General features: G+C 45.1%; 1 protein-coding gene across 5 annotated transcripts in view; it reads right to left on the reverse strand.

Moving 5' to 3' along the window:
• Window positions 1-19,930, reverse strand: part of LOC111836369 (pro-neuregulin-2, membrane-bound isoform-like) — an 83,323-nt gene that overhangs the window by 7,903 nt on the left and 55,490 nt on the right. For 3 of the 5 annotated variants that reach the window (XM_023797552.2, XM_023797550.2, XM_023797551.2), the window contains exons 4-6: window positions 12,773-12,893; window positions 8,044-8,120; window positions 3,275-3,298 (exon numbers count right to left, since the gene is read on the reverse strand). In XM_023797552.2, coding sequence (XP_023653320.2) covers window positions 3,275-3,298; window positions 8,044-8,120; window positions 12,773-12,893 — 222 coding nt within the window. Of the gene's footprint in view, window positions 1-3,274; window positions 3,299-7,672; window positions 7,732-8,043; window positions 8,121-12,772; window positions 12,894-19,930 lie in introns of all 5 variants that reach the window. The other 2 variants (XM_023797553.2, XM_023797549.2) reach the window with 2 other exon arrangements.

Below are 19,930 nucleotides of genomic sequence, written 5' to 3' on the forward strand. Positions count from 1 at the left end.
CCCACGGCTGACAGGCACGTGGGCCTTAGTGTCCAGCGTTTCAGGGACCATTTGAAACCGTAAGCCGACACCCTGAGAATGGGCCGGACCGAGCCGCAGCTGGGGGATTGCAGGTGTGCTAAGGCTTAAGGGGCCCTGTGCTGCGTGCGGGTAAGCAGGGCGTGCAGCTGCGGCCCCAGGACCCGGCGCCTCGGGGCCCCGCATCACGGTGTGGCAGCCGGCCGTCCTGCGTGGGTCAGCGCCAATGGCAGGCGGAGTCAGCGGGACAGCGGGCCGGCCAGTGTCTGACTACCTCGCGTTTAACGCAAAGGAGCAGGAGACACACCGTATTCACGTATCTAGCCCTACTAACGCAAATGTACAGCACTGTGAAAAAGTCATAGACAGTCAAAGAAAATCATGTTTAAATGATCTTCATGTTGCCGTAGAACTACGGTATTATGCCTGTCGAAGTGTGTCATCGTGTCCATTTCAGAACCTCTCCCAGTCACCCCAGTGTTTGTAGTAACCATCCAATACATCCATGTATTTTTGACTGGTAGCACACCTTAGATGACTAATCGGTACCTCATTGAGTTATTTAACTAAGTTAATTAATTAAGAGAACTAGTGAAATTCAACAAATGCATGGAATGGCTGGGGTGACCCCGAGGAGAGGTGTGGGAACTGAAGTGCTGTTCATCTAGCCATCCAGCAAGATATCAGTAACTTTTGGTAGAAGAGAAGAAATTGTTAGTTTTTGTTGTGTTACTCTTAATGTTAAATTGTATTTTTTTCCTAAGGACATGTACACTAATTATTCAGATAAAGAGCTTTAAACATTTCGTTTGACTGCCTCAGACTTTTGCACAGTACTGTATATCTGTCAAAAGGCACATGTAGGTCTTATCAGATAGGCCGTAGTTATTGAAATCCATTTAACCTGAAATAATCAATCACTGGACATGTTTGTCCAACCCGATATGAATGATTATGAACTATCTTCATTTTTATTTCTCTTTGGCATGAAAAAATGTTCCGATCTATGACAGAAATATAAAAAAGTATGATATTTCATTGCATAATGTCTCCGCTTAATCTCAGATGTTAATCGTGTTATAAAACTGCGACGTGATTATGGCTCTAAATGACCAGAGAGAGCCCAGGGGCGCTGTGTGGGAATGAACGGAGGTCAGCGTTGTGACAGGAATGCCGTCGTAACTTGTGCTGGAGACGTGACAGAGTTCTGCTGTGAGGGTGTGAAGCCAACGAGCAACACGGAGGGAGAGGCAGGACATTAAGGAGAAGCCCAAAACGCAGCTCTGATTCCGCAGCTTGGTCCCGCTATTGACCCTGTGTGTCTGAAGAGCAGATTTCAGATAATGATACTAATGGCCGGTAGAACTTCACAGGCGTCCATAACGCAACAGGTCACGTGGCTGCTAGTTTAACCCCGATCGCGAAGGTACCACTGCACACAAGGCGGGCTGCAGAAACAGATTAAATGCATGCACAGACAAAAAATATATATATTAAACATTTAATTTAGAGTCGTTCTTTTTTTTCCATGCTAAAATCGTCCTGTGATGATCAGGTGATTTTTAGGGAGTGCGTGAATGAGGCGCTGCCAGCAGAATCAGCCTTAGGGTCTCGTTATAAAGAGAGACAGGATGACGGGCCTGCTAATTAGCTCTGTCAAGGGGGGGGGGGGGGGGGAGAGGCAGGGGTGTCGGCGGGGGGGGGGGGTGCCAGTAGGAGACTGTGGGATGTAAAGTCTCGCCGCTTCTGGGAAACATCCTACTTGTACGTCAGCCTCCTGGGCCGGCAATCCTGCCAAAACACCGACAATCACAGGACGCACTCAAGGTGACAGAGGTCGCGTGGTCCAAAGGGCAAGGACCAACCAAATAAGGGGCACGCACATGTAAAGTGAACTAACATAAATGCAAGGAAATAGCAATATTAACTAGTAATGATTTCAGTAAGAACGGGGGAAAAAAGCGACACAGTCATGTCAGATGTGTGGTTTGTGTCCCGGTTTGAACCACAGCAATGTTGCGAAACATCCTGTGGATGCAGGTTAACCACAGCAGAAAGCAGAATGGAACATGGACAGAAGAACTAGGGGGACGAAAGCAGATGGGGGGGGGGGAGGAGGGATGGAGGGTGGGGGGGAGGAGAAGAAGGAGGAGGAGGGGTGTTAATCAGAGAGGAAGAAGTCAGCTGTAAGCCTGGCGTTGCATGCACTTGTTAGGAAAGAGGAACGACAGGAGGCAATAGAAGAAGAGGGGACCATGAGGCGAACTAGGAGAGATACGCAGGAGGTTCGATAAGGCACAAGACATAGGGTTTTCGATCAGCAGCACTCATTTGCTTCCATTGCCAACAGCCTCTTATGAAACCCCCCCATCATTCAGCCCAAATGGTACTGGTCTGTCAGAAAGGAGATGGTGTACGCAAAGCACATGGGCAGCGCCAATTAATGTGATGGGGGACAACACCTATGATACGCTCATGTACTGATTACATCTCGGGCTGAAGGAAGGCTGGGTCAAGACAAAGCCAAGTGGGGTATTCTTCAAAGGCAGCCCTGCGTCTTTGTCAGGGTGCAGTGGCCGCCTGTGACGTCTCAGGAAGGACGACTCTGTCTGTCAGAGGAGTGAGATGGTGACAGAAATACTGAACATATTTCTGAACGCGTACAGCCCCAGTTCATATATGTGCTGGAAGATAGTCGGCGAGGGCGCGGCGTGGAGGCGCGGCGTGGAGGCGCGGCGTGGAGGCGCGGCGTGGAGGCGCAGCGTGGAGGCGCAGCGTGGAGGCGCGGGGTGTCAGGGAGACGCAGGCAGCCGCTCCAGCGCCCACATGTCGGCCCCCTGATGACACTCTGGCACAGCCTGGGCAGAGAGCAGCGGGCTGCTGGTGTGGACACACGCGCTCCCGATTTAGCGGGAGCACAAACACGCTGCTTCCCGTCTGCGTGTTTCAGGCTCCGCCGCTGGGCCCCCGCCACCGATCCGTCACAGCAACCCCCCCCCGCCAAGCATTTATGAGTGTTCGGAGTAAGAAGCTTATAAGTTTGACAGCTTTTTTTTCCAGCTTTGAAGCAAGGAGAGCACTGCTGATGAAAGAACATCACCCGCACGCAGCTGGGTTAGGGAATGACAGACAGATTAACAGGTTAACCGGCTTCGACGGGGGCTAATCAGCCTCTCAATGGAAGGAGGTGGGGCTTAAGTGAACCTAAACAACTCATAACGCTTTCTGAGATTGAAATGAATGATTGTTTCCATACCCATAAATTCAATTCCAAGATGCTCTGCCAATGCAGAAAGTTGACGAAAAAATAAAGGGGGGGGAAAAGAAAACAGTTTCAGAAAGAGATCTTCCAGCAGGTTAAACAAACCAAAAAAAAAAAATGAGTCATGTGATTAGTGCGAATATCGATTAGTGTGAGAGTTCATTAGATGTCAGGACCAGTAAGAGATGCACGTTGCAACAGGGTGTCAAAGAAGAAAACAAGCATCTGAAAGCATGCAAAACAAGAACAGTCACATGACTTACTCCTGTATTTACTAGATCTGATTTCTGGATTAACATTTACAGGGGTGGGGGGTGGGGGGCGGGGGCACAGAAGACAGATTAAAAAGCATAGAGTAATTTCCATCACAGAAGCAGAGCACTGTACGCGGGGGTCGGCACAGATGTTTTGTGTACGCTGGAGCTCTGTTAGTACTCAGTACGTGTGTGTATGCGGCTGGCTGAGACCTGCGGGAAGCGTGACGTGGACTTGGACATTATATCACTGTAGCAGAGATTAGTCCAAAGGTGGCATGTTAACAGCACAGCTGTACACAGGAGACACATCCCAAGCATGGAGATTCACTGTCAATAAACACGTTTAGACATGATAACACAGCACAGCACGTCGTATTATGCCTGCGTCTTACCTGATATGGTACATCTGGCATACTAATGTGACCACTTAGGGTTAATTTATCGCTATCCTGTAGTTTAATTTGTTATTAAATTTTACTGCCGCGAGCTCTATTCAAGGCGTGCTGAAAAAAGCTGAGACACATATGGCTTTGGCGTCCTGGATTTGTCACATTTGTCTATCGCAGATTTTGGATAAAAGCAGATCTCAGATAAATATTTTATTTACGATTTACTGTAACTAGAAAACACTGGGCACGGCAGAGTTTCAATACAACCATTTGTAATTGGCCTTATATATACTGTCCAACTGTGATGTAACGGGCATTATAAGAAAAATGCAGGAAAGTAGATCTTTATATTAACATTTCTATTCAGAGCAGCAGCATATAAACATGGGAGTGATGTGGTTTACATCTAAGTTGTCATACTGTGTTTACACTTGTGATAAAAATAAACGAAAGACAGATGGGGCAAAGTTTCAAATTAAATTCCCCAACGTGAGACTCTGCAGTCAGACTTAAAGTGCTCCCCTCTGGCATGCTGTGCCTCATCACTGTCACCTGTCACCTGCCACCAACGATAGTGAATGTGGATTTTTATTTTTGTCAGTGGTTATTGTGCTTGACTGGGAATTACAATGCTGACTTCACACAGAGCCTGTTGTAGGGTAGTGTTTCCCAAACTGGTCCTCGGGGACCCATAGGCAGTCCACCACATTTTTGCTCCCTCCTAGCTCCCAAAAAAAGGGAGCAAAAACATGGACTGACTGTGGGTTCCTGAGGACCGGATTGGGAAACACTGTTGTAAGGTTTTAGAATTAATGTCTGTGGCCAAATTAAGGCTGTTCTTGCCCCCAGCATCCTTTTTACCGGGAAAAATCAATTTATAACCCATCACCTTCAACTCCATGCATGGATCGCTTTGTGTTACTGCGACGGGATCCCTGCGAGTTTCTGCGCAGCTCGCCAGTGAAAACGCTACGTCAGAAAGGGCCTCTAGCGTTAAAACGCATAGAAAGGAAAAACATGGAAAAGGGCAAATCGCTGATGAATCTGCATAGCATTTCATGGCTGGGAAGTCAACCAAAGATGTGGTTTTTCTGCCCTTTGAACACGATGGAGCGCTGGAAGGTGGGGAGGACCGCCCAAGCGGGACTCACGCTGGCAGATCGCCGGCCAAGCGCGGTCTGAAGCGCACTCCTGCAGTTGCCATGACAACGCACTGCCTGCTGCCAGCTGAGCCACCGAGGGTGTTTTCTTCTTCTTCTTCTTCAACCTCCTGTGGGTGAGGTGGAGGTGCATCATCTGTGCGGGTTCTAGGTGGTGCACTGGAGGCACTGCAGCCTGGATCTCCTGTGATGGCTCATGGGAGCATCCTTGCCGGTCTTCCATTATTGACGTGCGGACTTCACGAGTGACTCTGCGCTCAGACATCCAGGAAAGCTTGATGTGTGCCAGAAGACCCTCGCAATCTTTACACTTATTCACCTGGTCAAGGCGCTCTGGATAACTACCCTTTCACTCAAAGTCACAGCCGGCTACCCACAAACTTCCCATCTCAGTTGTGGTTCCTTTATCACTCCAGCACCTGATGCACTTAATCCTACATCTATAGGGGATGTTGTATGATTTTTGGGGCACCAATTATAGTGGTTGCTACATAAATACAGCCAAATTCGGAAGTTAAGAAGTGTTCCGGGGAATGCAAAGTTAGCTGGCCTTTGCTCTACTAGGGGACCGATGAGTTGAAGTTGGTCAATGCAGGCTCAGGTGTTGGAGAAGAGATTTAAGGCAAAATGAGTTGAGCCTCTTCCACAGCTGTTTGAAGTTTGTGCCAAGCTTGATAACGGAAGATTGTGAGCACGGTGTTACTGGCTGAGCTGAGTCACTCCAAGGACGTGCGCAAGAAAAATGCCAAGTGCTTCCGGGCAGTTCCTTGGCAAGGGGCATAAAGGAGACGAATGGAGGATTGAGAAGCATCTCGTCCGGAGGGCATGCTTGTTTGTCAAGCAGCTTCACGTCACGTCGCTCCGAGTCCCACCCCCGTGAGCAGGGCCCGGCCCTGAATATGGCTTTTCACAGCTGACACAGCTGTTTTTCTTTCTAGGGCAATTCAGCTTAATTACCTTGCTCAAGGGTAGAACATAATTTCCACAGCTAGGAATCAAATCAGTAATTCCTTGGTCTGAAGGCCGGTGGCCCAACAGGCTCTTCAGACTGTGGGACTATTTTAATGAAACCGTGGTTAGCGACAGCTCACCATGACAACATGGCGGCAACCAATCAGAACTAGGCGATCTGACACAGTACGTGTTTGTGTTTCCGCTCACTGTCGTTCGTTCTTCTTGTTTAAAGGTATCTTTTAGGGACAAATTAAAGGCAGTCGCTGCATTTACCATTGGGGGTTACGCAGCTATCACACCAAATGTACTACTTTCGAGTTCCAGAAACTACTTCCAAAGGATGATGCATAGAAACAAGTATTTTGTTGATTTTCAGCTCTGTGGTAGAGAAATGTGTTCATCATTATTAATCAATCTGGGCCCTTTTCTCCCACAATTATTATCCCATTTGTTTTCTGTTTGTGTAACGAATGACCAAAAAAATCAGGTTCTTTTTGTACTAGTTTTACAAGGTAAATGTTGTCTTGTACGGCTATGGGTGCCCCGCTTGAAATAGCAGTTGCTGTTTCTCACGGCAGCATCCCACCCCGATCCTAGGCGCCGGTTCCCGCTGTTGTGTCGGCTCCAGCATGCCCGCTCTCAGAGGACAGTCTAAGGTTTAGTGTCATGCACCATGCCTCCGCCCCGCAGCCCTGTTACAGTCACGACTGCCGCTGCCCGTCCGCGCGCTGTGCCGGATATGCCACCCGCGGGACAGGCTGGCCGTGACAGTGACACTCTGTGAGCACATGCTTCTCTCATGCTCTGCACAGAATCGGGCCCAGCGTTTGGACTTGAGGGTAAATACGCATATATCTGGTATGAAACGATGGCCATCGTAGTCATGCCATGGAGACCATGCATGTAGTTAACTGCAGAACAAAATGATAATATCGAAGCCTTCTGGGTAGATCAGGTCTAATGCCCAGTCATGCAGTCTGATTAAAATATGCATTGCTTTCTAAAAATATCCTACTGCACTCATTGCAGTGACCTCCATGTTTGTATATAGTAATAATGTGAACATATAACTTTGTATAAATATAGTAATTAAATAATAATTAAATAAAAATATTCTATTTGTGTATCAATTATTTAAAGGTTGGTTCAAGTAAAATAATGTAAAAAAAAAAAATGTTGGTTCTCTTTCAAATGCCATCAAGCAATTGCTCGAAATTTCAGTAACCATTTTCTTGGGTGCAGTGACACCTTATAGACTTACATATGACACTGGAGATAGACTCAAGTGCGAGGGGCGTTTGTCTTCAGATTATTATTCATAATGATCGCTCTCTATGCATGCGGTGAGCCGCCCAACAGAGGGCAGACCGGCAGGGCATGCTGCGACATCCGTGTTAAATCTGCGCATGGATTTGCGAGCCGACGCTCCGTTCATGATGGAGTCTTTAGTAAAGCAGCAACTGCTATGTCGCTTCTTATGTTGAGAATGGGGTTACTGGGATAAGCAGCATGACTGATGAGTCAACAGACAAACGAATGGGCGACAGTTAGGGGTAGCATGCTACGGGTCTGCTCCAGCATGCAACTCCAATGACAGACAGACAGACAGAAGAACAGGAGAGATGAACATACGGTAGAAACGGGCCATAACGTAGGTTTGACAGCGATCACCAGTAAAGTCATTTGGACACCTGATGGAGGGGAACAAAACCACAGGAAGGGGGGGGGGGCAGAGGAGAAAAAGAAAGTGAGTGTGTTGAGAGGGGGAACACAAAAGATAGGAGGGAGAGAGAGAGAGAGAAAGAGAGAGAGAGCAGAACATGGAATTAGAACAGAGTACAACTCAGACGGTAAAGGCAGAGTGATCCCATCGGCGACATCACTGTGACACACTGCCAACCAGCCAATCACAGCTCCCTTTGGTCATCTTTGTTGACCTGAGGAAGCTAACAGGTTTCAGTGCCATGTTACTGGTTTCTGTTGTTCATTTTATGTGAACATACTTTCAGAAGGTTTGGGCATGTATGACCGCATGGGCTCTATCTCCAAGCACCGTGGCCCGAAGTATCCAGGGCGACATCTGAGGGAAGGAGAAGGGGATAAGTGATACAATACAGAAAGCTGAGATATCTGTCCACCTTCTGCTGCCAGCCACCTTAGGGTACAGGGCAATATCCGAGGCCTTCTGCCAGTGTCAGCGAAGCCATCACTTCAGTCTCTCACTGGCTATTGCAAACGAAAGGGATTCGCTTGAGCAGTAGATGCTGTTATTGCATGTTTTCTGCTTGTCAGTATCCGCCTTGGTTTCCAAGGAGAGGCACAAAATATTTTTGATTATATATTTGTGTACTTACCATAAATGTAGCAGCTGCTTTTAAATCACATTTTACCCCGTGAATAAATCATTCATAAAGCTTTAATGCATTTTCTCTTCCAAAACAGAGCTGAAAGATGACCTGTTAATTTGTGTTTGTTAATATATACACATTTTACACGTATAATTATTGAATTAATTTATTTATTTCCCAGCATTAACATTTTAAACACTTTTAGCTCCAAAAATATATACTTCTGATTTTGTAAACCAGAAGAAGAGTTTCAAATGGAATTTTTGCAGGGACAAAGACTATGATGGCATTAATGCTTTATGAACAGAACCTTTATCTTAACAGCTGGTATTTGGTGTGATTCAAAGCGATTCGGCTAAACTACACAAATAGCTGTGAATGGCAACATTTAAGGGAACAACAGAGGCCATGACAGTATTCACTCAGACGGGATACAAAATGCCTTGTGGCTTAGGTGTTCAGGCCGTGCTCTCATCCCTCAACCTGCGCTGGACACATGCCATGTCAGTGCTGATACGCATCATCTACAAAGTGCCCAGGAAACAATTTAGCACACATGGCCGGTACACTACAGACAGACAAACGAGTCTGTGGAATGGCGGGGAGCAGACCTGGCTGATAGGAAAACAGGAAAATGCACATACTGCACACATATTAACAAACACAGCAGCTAATACAGAAAATCAGGTGCCAGGGTTCTGAGCTGGGACACTCTGTGGCTCTGTGCCTTGATCAGAAGGTTTCCGGTTCAGATCCCATTGGCTGATGTAGTGATTTCACCGCCGGCTCCTTCAGCAAGGATCTTAACCCCATGTTTCTCCTGGGACATTGGCTGATCCTGCTCTTACTTGTATGCCGCTTTTTAGCACCTGATAAAATGTAGGTAATATGTGGACAGTGGGCTGGATTAGCCACTCTGTTGTGATTACTTCAAGTGACAGATGCTAAAAGTAGGAGATGATTTCATTGATACTGTGAACACGATGTCATCTTCAAGAACGGGGCGGGAAGGCCTGCTCGACCTGTTCCAGCATCAAGCGAGTACAGACTGTATCCTCTTGTGGTAATTCTCCCCAGAGAGGAGCTTCCCCCTTTAATCGGCTGATTTAAAGCTAAGAGGGGCTAGCGACATTTATTTTTGGGCGGGCCGTGTTCAAGGGGAAGTCACCGCTTATGCCGCCTGTGATGCTGCTCGATCTGCCCCGGAGTTACGAAGCCGGCGTGTTCGTAAGGAGCACCCGTCCATTTAATCAAGGACCACATGGAAGCTCTCTCTCTCCCGCCAGAGCGTGACACACGGCTCTTTTTACACTCTGCTAAATTTCTACATACCTCCCTTTCTACATGCCCCCGTCGGCTCTATGATTAATGCCCAAGATGGGAGCCAGTCCAGACATAAACTCTGCCCACCCTGATCCACCCCCTGCCCATCCCTTGACCATTTTACTGGCTATTCTGTGCATCGGGCCAGGTAGATGCTGGGTATGACTCAATTGGCCCTCCTGTTTACCAAGCGTCTAGATTAATAAGGCCCAAAAACATGGGTGTGTCAAGGCTACTGCTGGTCTAGACCGTTAAGAGCTCAAACATGGGAAGTTCCATTGGACTTCAGGGGTTTGTTTGGTTTAACAAACAAAACTGAACATTTAACAAAGATGCCAATGCACGTTAAACGAATTCAGCAACACAGTCCCATATATATTCAGGTGCACTGTCCATAATATGTAAACAATGTTATGTTTTTTAAGATTTTAAAAACATATTCACTGTATTTTATAACATATAACTCAAAATACTTTGAACTCAATTTTTTTTTGATTTTGCAACATGATTAATACAGCTATCCAGGATGGAAACAGAAAGAAACATAAATTGTCTATAAATAAAATCTACTTGTATGCACAGGGTTGAACTATACGTGTAGCTAGCCAGTTTAAACATATATGTTTTACCACTGTTTACAAATGGTCACAATTAAATATTTATAACTTAAAGAAAAGGACGCTTGAAGGAATCGGGACATTTTATTTACCAGAACAGCTGGTCACATCATAACTTTTTTAAAGTTGTGTGTGACTTTCAGAAATGTTTTTTTTTTCCTCGATGCACTTTACTCCACGTATCGTTTACTCTGAGGTGCCCGTGATGTCTCCAAAAAAATAAATAAAAAACTGACTCTGGAACAACTCCGTCTCCCAGCTGAGGGAATGGGAGCCCGCTGGCCCAATGCTGCTGACAGCGACGCTTAAAGTGGATCCGGCTTCGGAATGCATGGCCCAGACTTGGATTTAATTCCTTGAAATGTCTTTGGAAAGACTTAAAAGCCTGTGTTCACATGTCCTGTTGAGGATAATTACTGGCAAGGCTTGGAATCCCTAAAGACCGAAATACCATCAAGAATATGCTTTACGGCTCACATGGGTGAGAGCGAGCTGAAACGGGCCAGCGGCTAGTATTCGTGCGATTCGGAATTACACTGCATGATTTACACTGGCAGTGAACTTTCACTCCATCAAACACCTGTATCTAATCCAATTGGCCGCGTATACATCCATCAAAGCAGACTTTTAGTAAAAGAAATGCGCGGCTCTGGGACTCTGGGTCGTAAGTGCCCTGTTCGGTGGGGCTTTCGGACAGTGAAGAGGCAGGTAGAGCCCCAAACCCAACATTGGATGCCCAGCGAGAGCTACACGTTTTCCCAACCCTCTGACCCTCAGCTTTCAAGCAAAGTTTATTCATGTTGTGAAACTTTGACTTTCTGACAGATAAAATATGAAATTTGCACCTGAGCTTACATGGCAAATAAGAGTGGCCTACAGGTCAGCCCAGAAGAACTTAATATTTTAGAGTGAATGAGAGGCACATAAATACAGTGGAGGGGGCGGGGGAGGGGACCGCCGGCCATGCTTGTTTGGCTGTGAGTAATACCCACGGAGGCCCAGCCGTTATTGAGCGCTGCTGGTTTTGTTGATCCCCGCAGGGTTTGACTGCATTATCAGCCCTCCTGGACTTCTGCCCTTCTGTGAGTGAATTAGCCGCAGCGGCTGAGTTACGAGCTCTGGACACAGGCGGGTTCCTGGTACGCGGAGAGCTTCCCAGCTTGCTGGAGCCCCCGTGTGCCTTCCTGAGCTCCGCAGAGGGCAGAGCGGGAACCGAAAACTGGAGGACAGGCCCCAAAAAACAGATATCCACTTTCTCCATTACAGTAACTCCCTTTGGGAAAGTGAGTGACCTTAAATACGGCAGCTACTGTGCTTCTGTGTCATTCCAGTACCTCCCAGTTATCCCAGAGAAGGCAGATACAGTGTGTTAGTGTGCCAGCAGATAGAGGGGATTCTCGAGTCTACTGTCATTCAAGTTCCTGACAAAACACAAGCCAATTAAAAGCTAAATAAAGAGCTTTACCAGAAGTAAAGGGGACACCATCTAAGATAATTTATATTGCACACTGGAAGCCCTAAAATTGGCATTTTCACCTTTTGTTCTACAAATATCCCATAATGCATGCTGAAGGAACCTTTGTTCTCTAGTTCACAAGGCCTGAATATCTACAGACCTTCTTAGAGGTACATCTTCTTGCTAATGAAAAGTTCTCGGCTTCCAAAACAAACGCTGCTCACCATCACTGACGTAAAAAGGATTTATGCAAATTTGTTCCCAAATTCCTGGAACTTGAACATAAGCAATGGTCTTATTTTCCTTGTAGGAGGCTTCAAGCTACCATAAATATTTGTTTCCTGCTAAAACCAGCATGACATGGCATTTAAAGTCCACTATTGGTTACTGGGCCTGAAATGCACAACAAAAGCAATCCGGAGACGTTTATCCCGTCTGCTTAGCTAAACACTAAAAACATCAAAACAGAACAGGTAGAACATTTAGTAATACATAATCACAATTAGGCAAGGTGCATGAAACTTGCTATTCAGGAAAATATCTGGCAGAGAGACAGGAGTGACTGAGTGCGAAAAAAAAAGGTGGAACGGTGGGAGATAGAAGAGAAGGCAAACACAGGATGTGTGAAAGAGAAGACGGAGATGACAGGTCTAAGCAGATTCACAGATTTATGAAGGCAGGGTAACAGAGAGGAATGAGAGAGTAGTGAAGAGCAGGTGAAGGAGGAGTATCACCATGGAAACACATCTAATGTCAGCATTATCACAACTTTGTTTCCCTCCATTATGAAGTAATTTAACGGAAAGTGGGCGGGACTTTTTAAGCTGACTGTATCTTCATCAGTGTCACACATATTTTGTTTTTATGTTTCAAATCATATTGGGAAGACAGTAAGTACTAGGATGATACTGTACTTCACAACAGGAGGGGAAGACGGGCAATCAAATCATAAAAAAAGATCCAGAAGCACAGGAGGTCACTCACTTACTTGCAAGACAGCTGATTTATACCGTGTATGAAGTAACAGTCACCGCCGTTCACACAGTAAGTCTTCTCAGTCTCGTTGCATCCCCTGGTGTGACCGGAGCCTGGGGACAGCGTCGTGGTAACTAGGGGTTGCAAAAAAGGCATGCATTAAGCGCTGGATACTACAAAGTGTTCTTGGGATCCTTCACTTACAGGTTATACAATTTTTTTCAGATTAATATTTTCACTGCAGTGACTCAAAGTCCATATCAATGCCATAAAATGCTATAGCTTGGAGAAAAAAAAAACTGACACACAGGCTGACACGCCGTACTTTTGGAGATTCCAGCAAAACCAGGGGATTCAATAAATCAATAACTCTAGGGTTTCAATTTGCTCGCATGCTAAGCTAAGTGCCCATTACAATAATCAAATTCAAGTAAATAATGCATTAATTAAAAATATAGGCTTCCCCAACATATAGCAGACAGGGGGAACATATGTGTCTGAAGTGTTTCGACGTAAGGATGTACACCAAATAATGTGAGGGTAAGTAAATCTAAAGCCTTATCATGTAAGGCCATCGCTCTTGTAATATATGGATTATACCATCATGAAAAAAGCAATCACTTTGAGAATCACTCAGGATAATTAAAGTAGTGTCTGTGAATGATAGCACATGAGAGACCAAGGCAGTGATCCAATGTGGTCATCATCACGGTTAAAGGGGAACTGACCACTTTATAAAAATGACCACTTACAAATATACCAACAATTTCAGAAGACCTACACATATTTTACTCATATTCTAATATATGCCGATATTTGCTGATTAATGAACGCTGATAAATGGATTTGGGGGATTCAAGCGCTTCTAAGTGACCCTAAAAGAAAATTGGCTCCATTTATTCAGTTTACAAGGGGTAAATTGCACAGAAAATGCAGCCACAGACAGCTTGTCGTCTGCCGCTAAGCCCCGCAATGCACCTCAATAAAATCCTGCAGGATTTATGACGGACAGTTACTGATGGGAAATGCAGCCCGCAGACCTTTTCCGTCATGTCAGAAAACATTCTTTAGTTTATTAGCAATGTCTTTGTCATTAACAGTGCCGCTACAGTTTTCCAGACTGTGACAGAGATAAACAGGAAATTGACTTTTACTGTAGATTCCACACAAGCACAAATATATTATTGCACATATTTAGCAAGTGGAGAGGGAAATCTTTGGATAGAGAGGATAAAAGGACGAATGACAGTAAAATAAATATTGTTGCATAAGCTGGCAATTATTAATGTGACATGAACTTCCAATCCATTGCACAAATGATGGCACAAATCGAAGAGGAGAAATCTGAAGCATCTGGGTAACACTGTAACATGCCTTACATAGAATATTGATGATGCCCTAACAGGTATTAAATATTAATAAACACTTACATCAACAATCATGACAACATACGAAGCATTGTTCATATAACTTGTAACACATTCAATGATTTTATAATTAGTCCATAACAGTACAGTACATTGTAAATGTGTTAACACGATCAAAGCCTAAAGTATCACATTGTTATTTTTTGTTAGCTATCACCCTTATTTTCATCATGGATGCATAGTGCTTTAACTAACAGGATAATCTCTTAGGGCATCTCAGATCAAGTCGGTAAATAAAACCAAGTGACATGAATAATTGAAAGTGATCAATTTGAATAGAAAGTTTCCCCTTTATATGGAAAGACAAATAATGAGTTGGGATGCGGCCAAAACCACACAAGAGGAAGCTTGAAAGTCTAGTAGGCTCATGGGAGTTTTACTTTAACAAAATTGTTGTGAAGGCAGAAGGGAGAATGATTGGTTCAGAGAAATAACCATTCAGATTGTAGAGGAGGTGGGTCCAAGCAACTAGTGAAGGCGGGACCAAGACATCTGATTGGTTGGTCCCACCTCATCTACAATGGCATTGGTTATCTCTCTGAACTATTTTTTTTTTTCCTTCTGCCCTCACAACAATTTTGCATAAGTGAAACTCGCATGAGCATCAAGAAGTTGGTTTGGTGGTTGGCATTAATTCAATTCGAACTCGGACGCGGTAGCAATAGTTCAGTTTGGCTTCTGGGAGGTAGCTAAACTGAACGTGGAGATTGCTGAAGGCAGACGACAGGTGGAAGCAGGTCAGCTGATTACTGCTCCTCCATGCATGCCCGTATATACATCCATCATCAGCGTCTCTGAAATGTTTCAATGAATAGCTGTGCTACAGAATTTAAGTCTCTTTTTCTGCCATATGTCTGTCAGTAAAATGAGGGGGGGAGGTGTGAGGTTCTAAAAAAAACTGTCAACAATCCACTTGTTTCTTGCAGTAGCCTTTGTATTGTTTCATACTGCAAAACAATTTCCCTGTAGGATTCGGCAGAAGCTTGTAAGGGCCCACATCCTTGTCACAGCATGCCAAACAATAAATCCATTCTGTACAGTAGAGCCCTGACACACACTGTTAAAAGCCAAGAAAAACAAGCCATGTGGAGCTCCAAGGCTCTGGACTAATAACACTGTGTTTCATATAAAACGCATCCTTAACCGCAAATCTCACTTCTCCATGCTGTATAGCTACTGAAAATGAAAAGTACCGCATAATTAGTCTGTTTGAAATCTTCCAGTATGATCAAGAGCAGGCACGTCAAGGTAAGTTTGTATCACACATAAAGCTGACATGGGAATTTAATTTCGGTTCATTAGACGTGAAGTGAGAACTGAAACCGATGAAAAGTGTGGCTTTTACATGAAAAGTCAGTGTGAGGCGAGAGAGTGCTCTTCAAGACGAGCGATGCCAACTCAAAGGGATGAACCAATGAACAAAATATGTGTTTGACCCGCCGCTGTCAGGCTAAATCTACGTACAGTTGTTCCCAGAGGTGAAGTGTAAGAACTCGAGTATACAGTGTAGTTTTTCCAAAAAGCTGTTTCTCATTTGACTGACACTGTGCTTATGTCAGACATGATATAAGCGACAATCTATCACGTGTCATTGACATTCTCCACGATCATCCTTTCAGGCAACATCCTGGCTCAGTGTAGAGCCCAGCTCCCTCACAGCTGGGTTTGAACCTCATCCTGCATCTATGTGTACAGAGGTTGCAGGTCCTCTCAGTATCACACGAGTTTCCTCTGGATAATCCCACTTCCCTCCACTGTCCCAAGACATGCAGTTAGGTCTTAACTGGCGAGTAGCCGATGGTTGTGTGTGCCCGGTGATTTAATGACAGCTGGCCCAGGCCCTATCCTGCGCATGCTGCCTGCGATAGCTGTCAATGTTCTACTTGCTCTTCTCTTCTACTCCGAAGAGTTTCACCACACTTGGAAAAAACGAACAGCCTTGCACAGGAAATGCATCGCAACCTCAACTTCACAATGACAACCAGCACGCCAGATTTTTATTATGCACTCTGGGTTATTATGCTGACTTACATGATCGTACTCTACTAGCTGTTAATAACTTTGGAGCTCATGTCACAGATCAGGGACGCTTCATGAACGCACTTTCGCCTGTTCTTCTGTCTCGATGATCTGGCGTCCACGTGGGGACACGGGGTGGAAGTGAGAGAGTCAGAGGAAGACGACACAGTGGGGAGACGTCAGGCGATGGACGGGGCCGCGGGCTCGTGTGTGCGGGGCTCCTCTCGCAGCAGCGCTATATATACCCCGTGTCATGCTGCTTTCCCTTTTCCCGGCATGTTCCCTCCCTCGGGGCAGCAGACTCTGCAGCTGTCGTGTGAGCCCAGCCAGGACCATTCACACATTCGCTCTCCAATATGTTTTTTTTCTCCACAGTATTTTACAGCCTCCTTTTCAAATCTTTCCATTAAAATCGTGCCAGCCTGCGTTCTGACTCAAAGCGTGTGTCACGCAGGCCCCCTGCGGCAGCGGCATCACCACGTCAAGCCATAAAGGGACCTCTCCAGAACAGCACACTGAGGAACGCGCCATGGGCGGGGGCCTTGCTTTTAGATGGACACCACTGAAGGACCTCCTTCTATGAAGAGCTCCACTTTGCACCACAGTATTCCCACATCCTGACTGACCAGTACGTGACAAATGCTCTTAAGATCAGGCCAAAGGTCAGAGATCATGTCATATGACTAGAGGCCATATGTGTTGGATACTCAAGTGAAGAGAGGAAGCTATCAACTGATGGCCACTTGGTGGAGAGTTGGACTCGGACAGGGAGGAGGCCAGAAGCACCAGGGCAACCCAGACAAGCAGTCAGGATCTCCTGGGAGCATCTGGCTAAAACTTCTTTACAAGAAGAATTCAAGTTCCACCTCAGGAAAAAAAAACTTCCCAAGTGCCAAGTGAGGTTGGGGACATCAAGTATGAATGAAGGATGTTGAAGGAGGTGGTTGCAAAGACAACCATAAAACCCAGTGGTGGACACCTGTGGTGAGAATAACTGTCAATCTGAAGGGGAAGCCTTCTTGCATAGGGTCTCGTAACACAACTGAAAGCTTGTCGGCAGACCAGAAAGGCAGTAGCAAAAGCTTTCGCAAGAGAGGAGATGGAGAAGCTATTGAGAGAGTATCAGGTGGCTCCAAGGACATTTCGGCAAACCGTTCAATGCCTCAGGATGGGGAGACGAGCTGCTGCTCAGCCAAGATGGGAAAGTGCTGACCAGTTCTGAGGATTCAGTAGAACAGTGGAAATAACACTTTGAGGAATTCCTTAACACACTTGCCAGTAGGTAGGTAGTGTTGGAAACTTTCAGGTAGATCAGAGTCTCTCACTGCAGCTGAAGTCACTACAGTGGTCAGGGGCCTCAGTAGTGGAAAGGCTGCAGGGAAATCCATCTAGAGATGTTGAAAGCACTAGATGTTGCAGAGGGAAGGGGGTTACGATTGACGTGCCTCTTCAATGTCACATGAAAAGCGGGTAATACTTCCGGATTAGCAAATGGGGAGGTGGTCCATATTTTACAAAAAGTAGTGTGTCGTACCAAAGATAGAGTGATAACACTTCTTATCATTGCTGGGAAAGCCTAGAGTACTGGAGAGGAGACTTGGTGAGCCTAGGATTCAGCAGGAATAATGCGGATGCCAGCCAGGATTATGGTGTGTTGCTGTGCTGCTGCATGTTCTTTAGTCCCTATATTAATGCAATTAGAATTGCGTCCGCATTCTTGGCACAAAACTGAAGGGTGCCTCCCATCTCTCCCACTTCAGTTTGCGTCCTCATCCTCACCGATGGTCATGAGATGTGGGTAACGACCAAAAGAACAAGGTTGTGAGTGCAAGTGGCCAAAATAAGGTTTCACTGCAGGGTTGTTGGAGCCATTCTCTTCGACAGAGTGAGAAGTTTGGAGATCTGGAGGGACCTCACGACACAGTTGCTGCTCTTTTGACCAAAAGCCGCCGACATGGCTCTGGTATCTTCTAAGTACACTTCACGTCTAATGAACCGAAATTAAATTCCCATGTCAGCTTTATATATGATACAAACTTACCTTGACGTGCCTGCTCTTGATCATACTGGAAGATTTCAAACAGACTAATTATGCGGTACTTTTCATTTTCAGTAGCTATACAGCATGGAGAAGTGAGATTTGCGGTTAAGGATGCGTTTTATATGGAACACAGCCAGGACACTTCTCAATGAACCTGTCTTGGGCCTGTTCCACAGGATGAAGGCACTGGGGAAGACCCAGGACTTGCTTGAGGGATTATATTTCCCAGTTAGCCCGATAACATCGAGGGAATCCCATGAGGAGCTGGAGTCCGTGGTATCTGCTCTGACCTGCTCGGCATGTTACCACTGTGACCCCACAATGAGATGAATATAAGATGAATATGCCTCTTAAACTGTAAAAAAAGCTGCATTATGCTGTTTTTGGTCTTCACTTTTTTTTAATAATTTTTTTATTGCAGATATTCTTCTTTCTCCATACAAATTCTTTGACTATAAATGAAAAACAAAATCAATGGTTAATGTTGTGAGGATTTACATATTATTAAGCTTCCATTTTAAGTGCATCCTTAATGCACTATGTTGTTAATTATATAATGCACACATTTCTGTTGAAGCTGCAGTCCTATTAGATTTATTCAGCTCACACTTATTATTGATATGCCGTAGCACAGACACAGACAAACGTGATACATTATCAAGCTTCTTCTGAACAGCAGAATAACAACATTTTACTGTATATTAAAAATGGTAATAAATACTGCCTAAAAGCACTTGAAAACCGAAAAGTACTTTAACCAAAAAGGTTAAATCTGGCTAAAATTTTCCAAATAACTCCAGGACACGAGACATGCTCTCTGGACTGGAGTCTTCCTTAAATTAAGTATGCGAAGGCTCCAGAAACACCTACATGTTTTTACGCCTACTGCAGTTCTCCAGTGTGCTTTGTTGTGGGACGTAATTATCATCACGGCATCCCACAGTGTGAAAGAACATGCAGAGCTGCAGAGGACACCAAGCGGTGCCTGAATTTTACAGTTAGAACTTTGAGAGCCCCAGTCTGCTCTACTTGGAGAGTATGACTGGCAGGTCAGCGCTGGTGAGTCCTGCTCATCTCTCAAGTCTAGCTTCCATTTAAAAAACCTTTAAATGGTCTTATTCAAAGGGCTTGTACCATTAACCATACAGCATCACCTATATAAAGTCAACCTAACTTGACTGTTCATTTTTGTTGCTATATTTGTGGGCTACATGCAATGTTTCAATGGCCGTTTTTGGGTTTTCCCTTAAGTTGTATATTTACTGGATATACCATTCTGATTAGTGTACACCAGGGTTACCCAATTCCGGTCCTGGAAGGCCATTCCGCACCACAGTTTGCAGATTTCCCTGCTCAGACACACCTTATTCAGCTCACCATCTGATTGGCAGGTTTAGTAGGAGTGCCTGAGCAGGGAAATCTGCAAACTGTGTTGCAGACTGACCCTCCAGGATCAGAATTAGGGAACCTCGGTGTACTCTTTAATTCCAATTTAACTGTGAAAATACAGCTGACAACAGCTACTATCCCCATCGCTACTTTAAACGGCTAATACAAAAAATTTATTTAAAACATCCTTCTACTTTAGTCATTTGCCTGTTTTATCACAATCACAAATTTCATACTAAATTAATTGATGTTTGCAAACATGGGCCATTAAAGCATATGGTCATGGTAGTGTCAT

The sequence above is a fragment of the Paramormyrops kingsleyae genome, chromosome 10, assembly GCF_048594095.1.
Source record: "Paramormyrops kingsleyae isolate MSU_618 chromosome 10, PKINGS_0.4, whole genome shotgun sequence".
In the NCBI taxonomy this organism is placed as follows: Eukaryota; Metazoa; Chordata; class Actinopteri; order Osteoglossiformes; family Mormyridae; genus Paramormyrops; species Paramormyrops kingsleyae.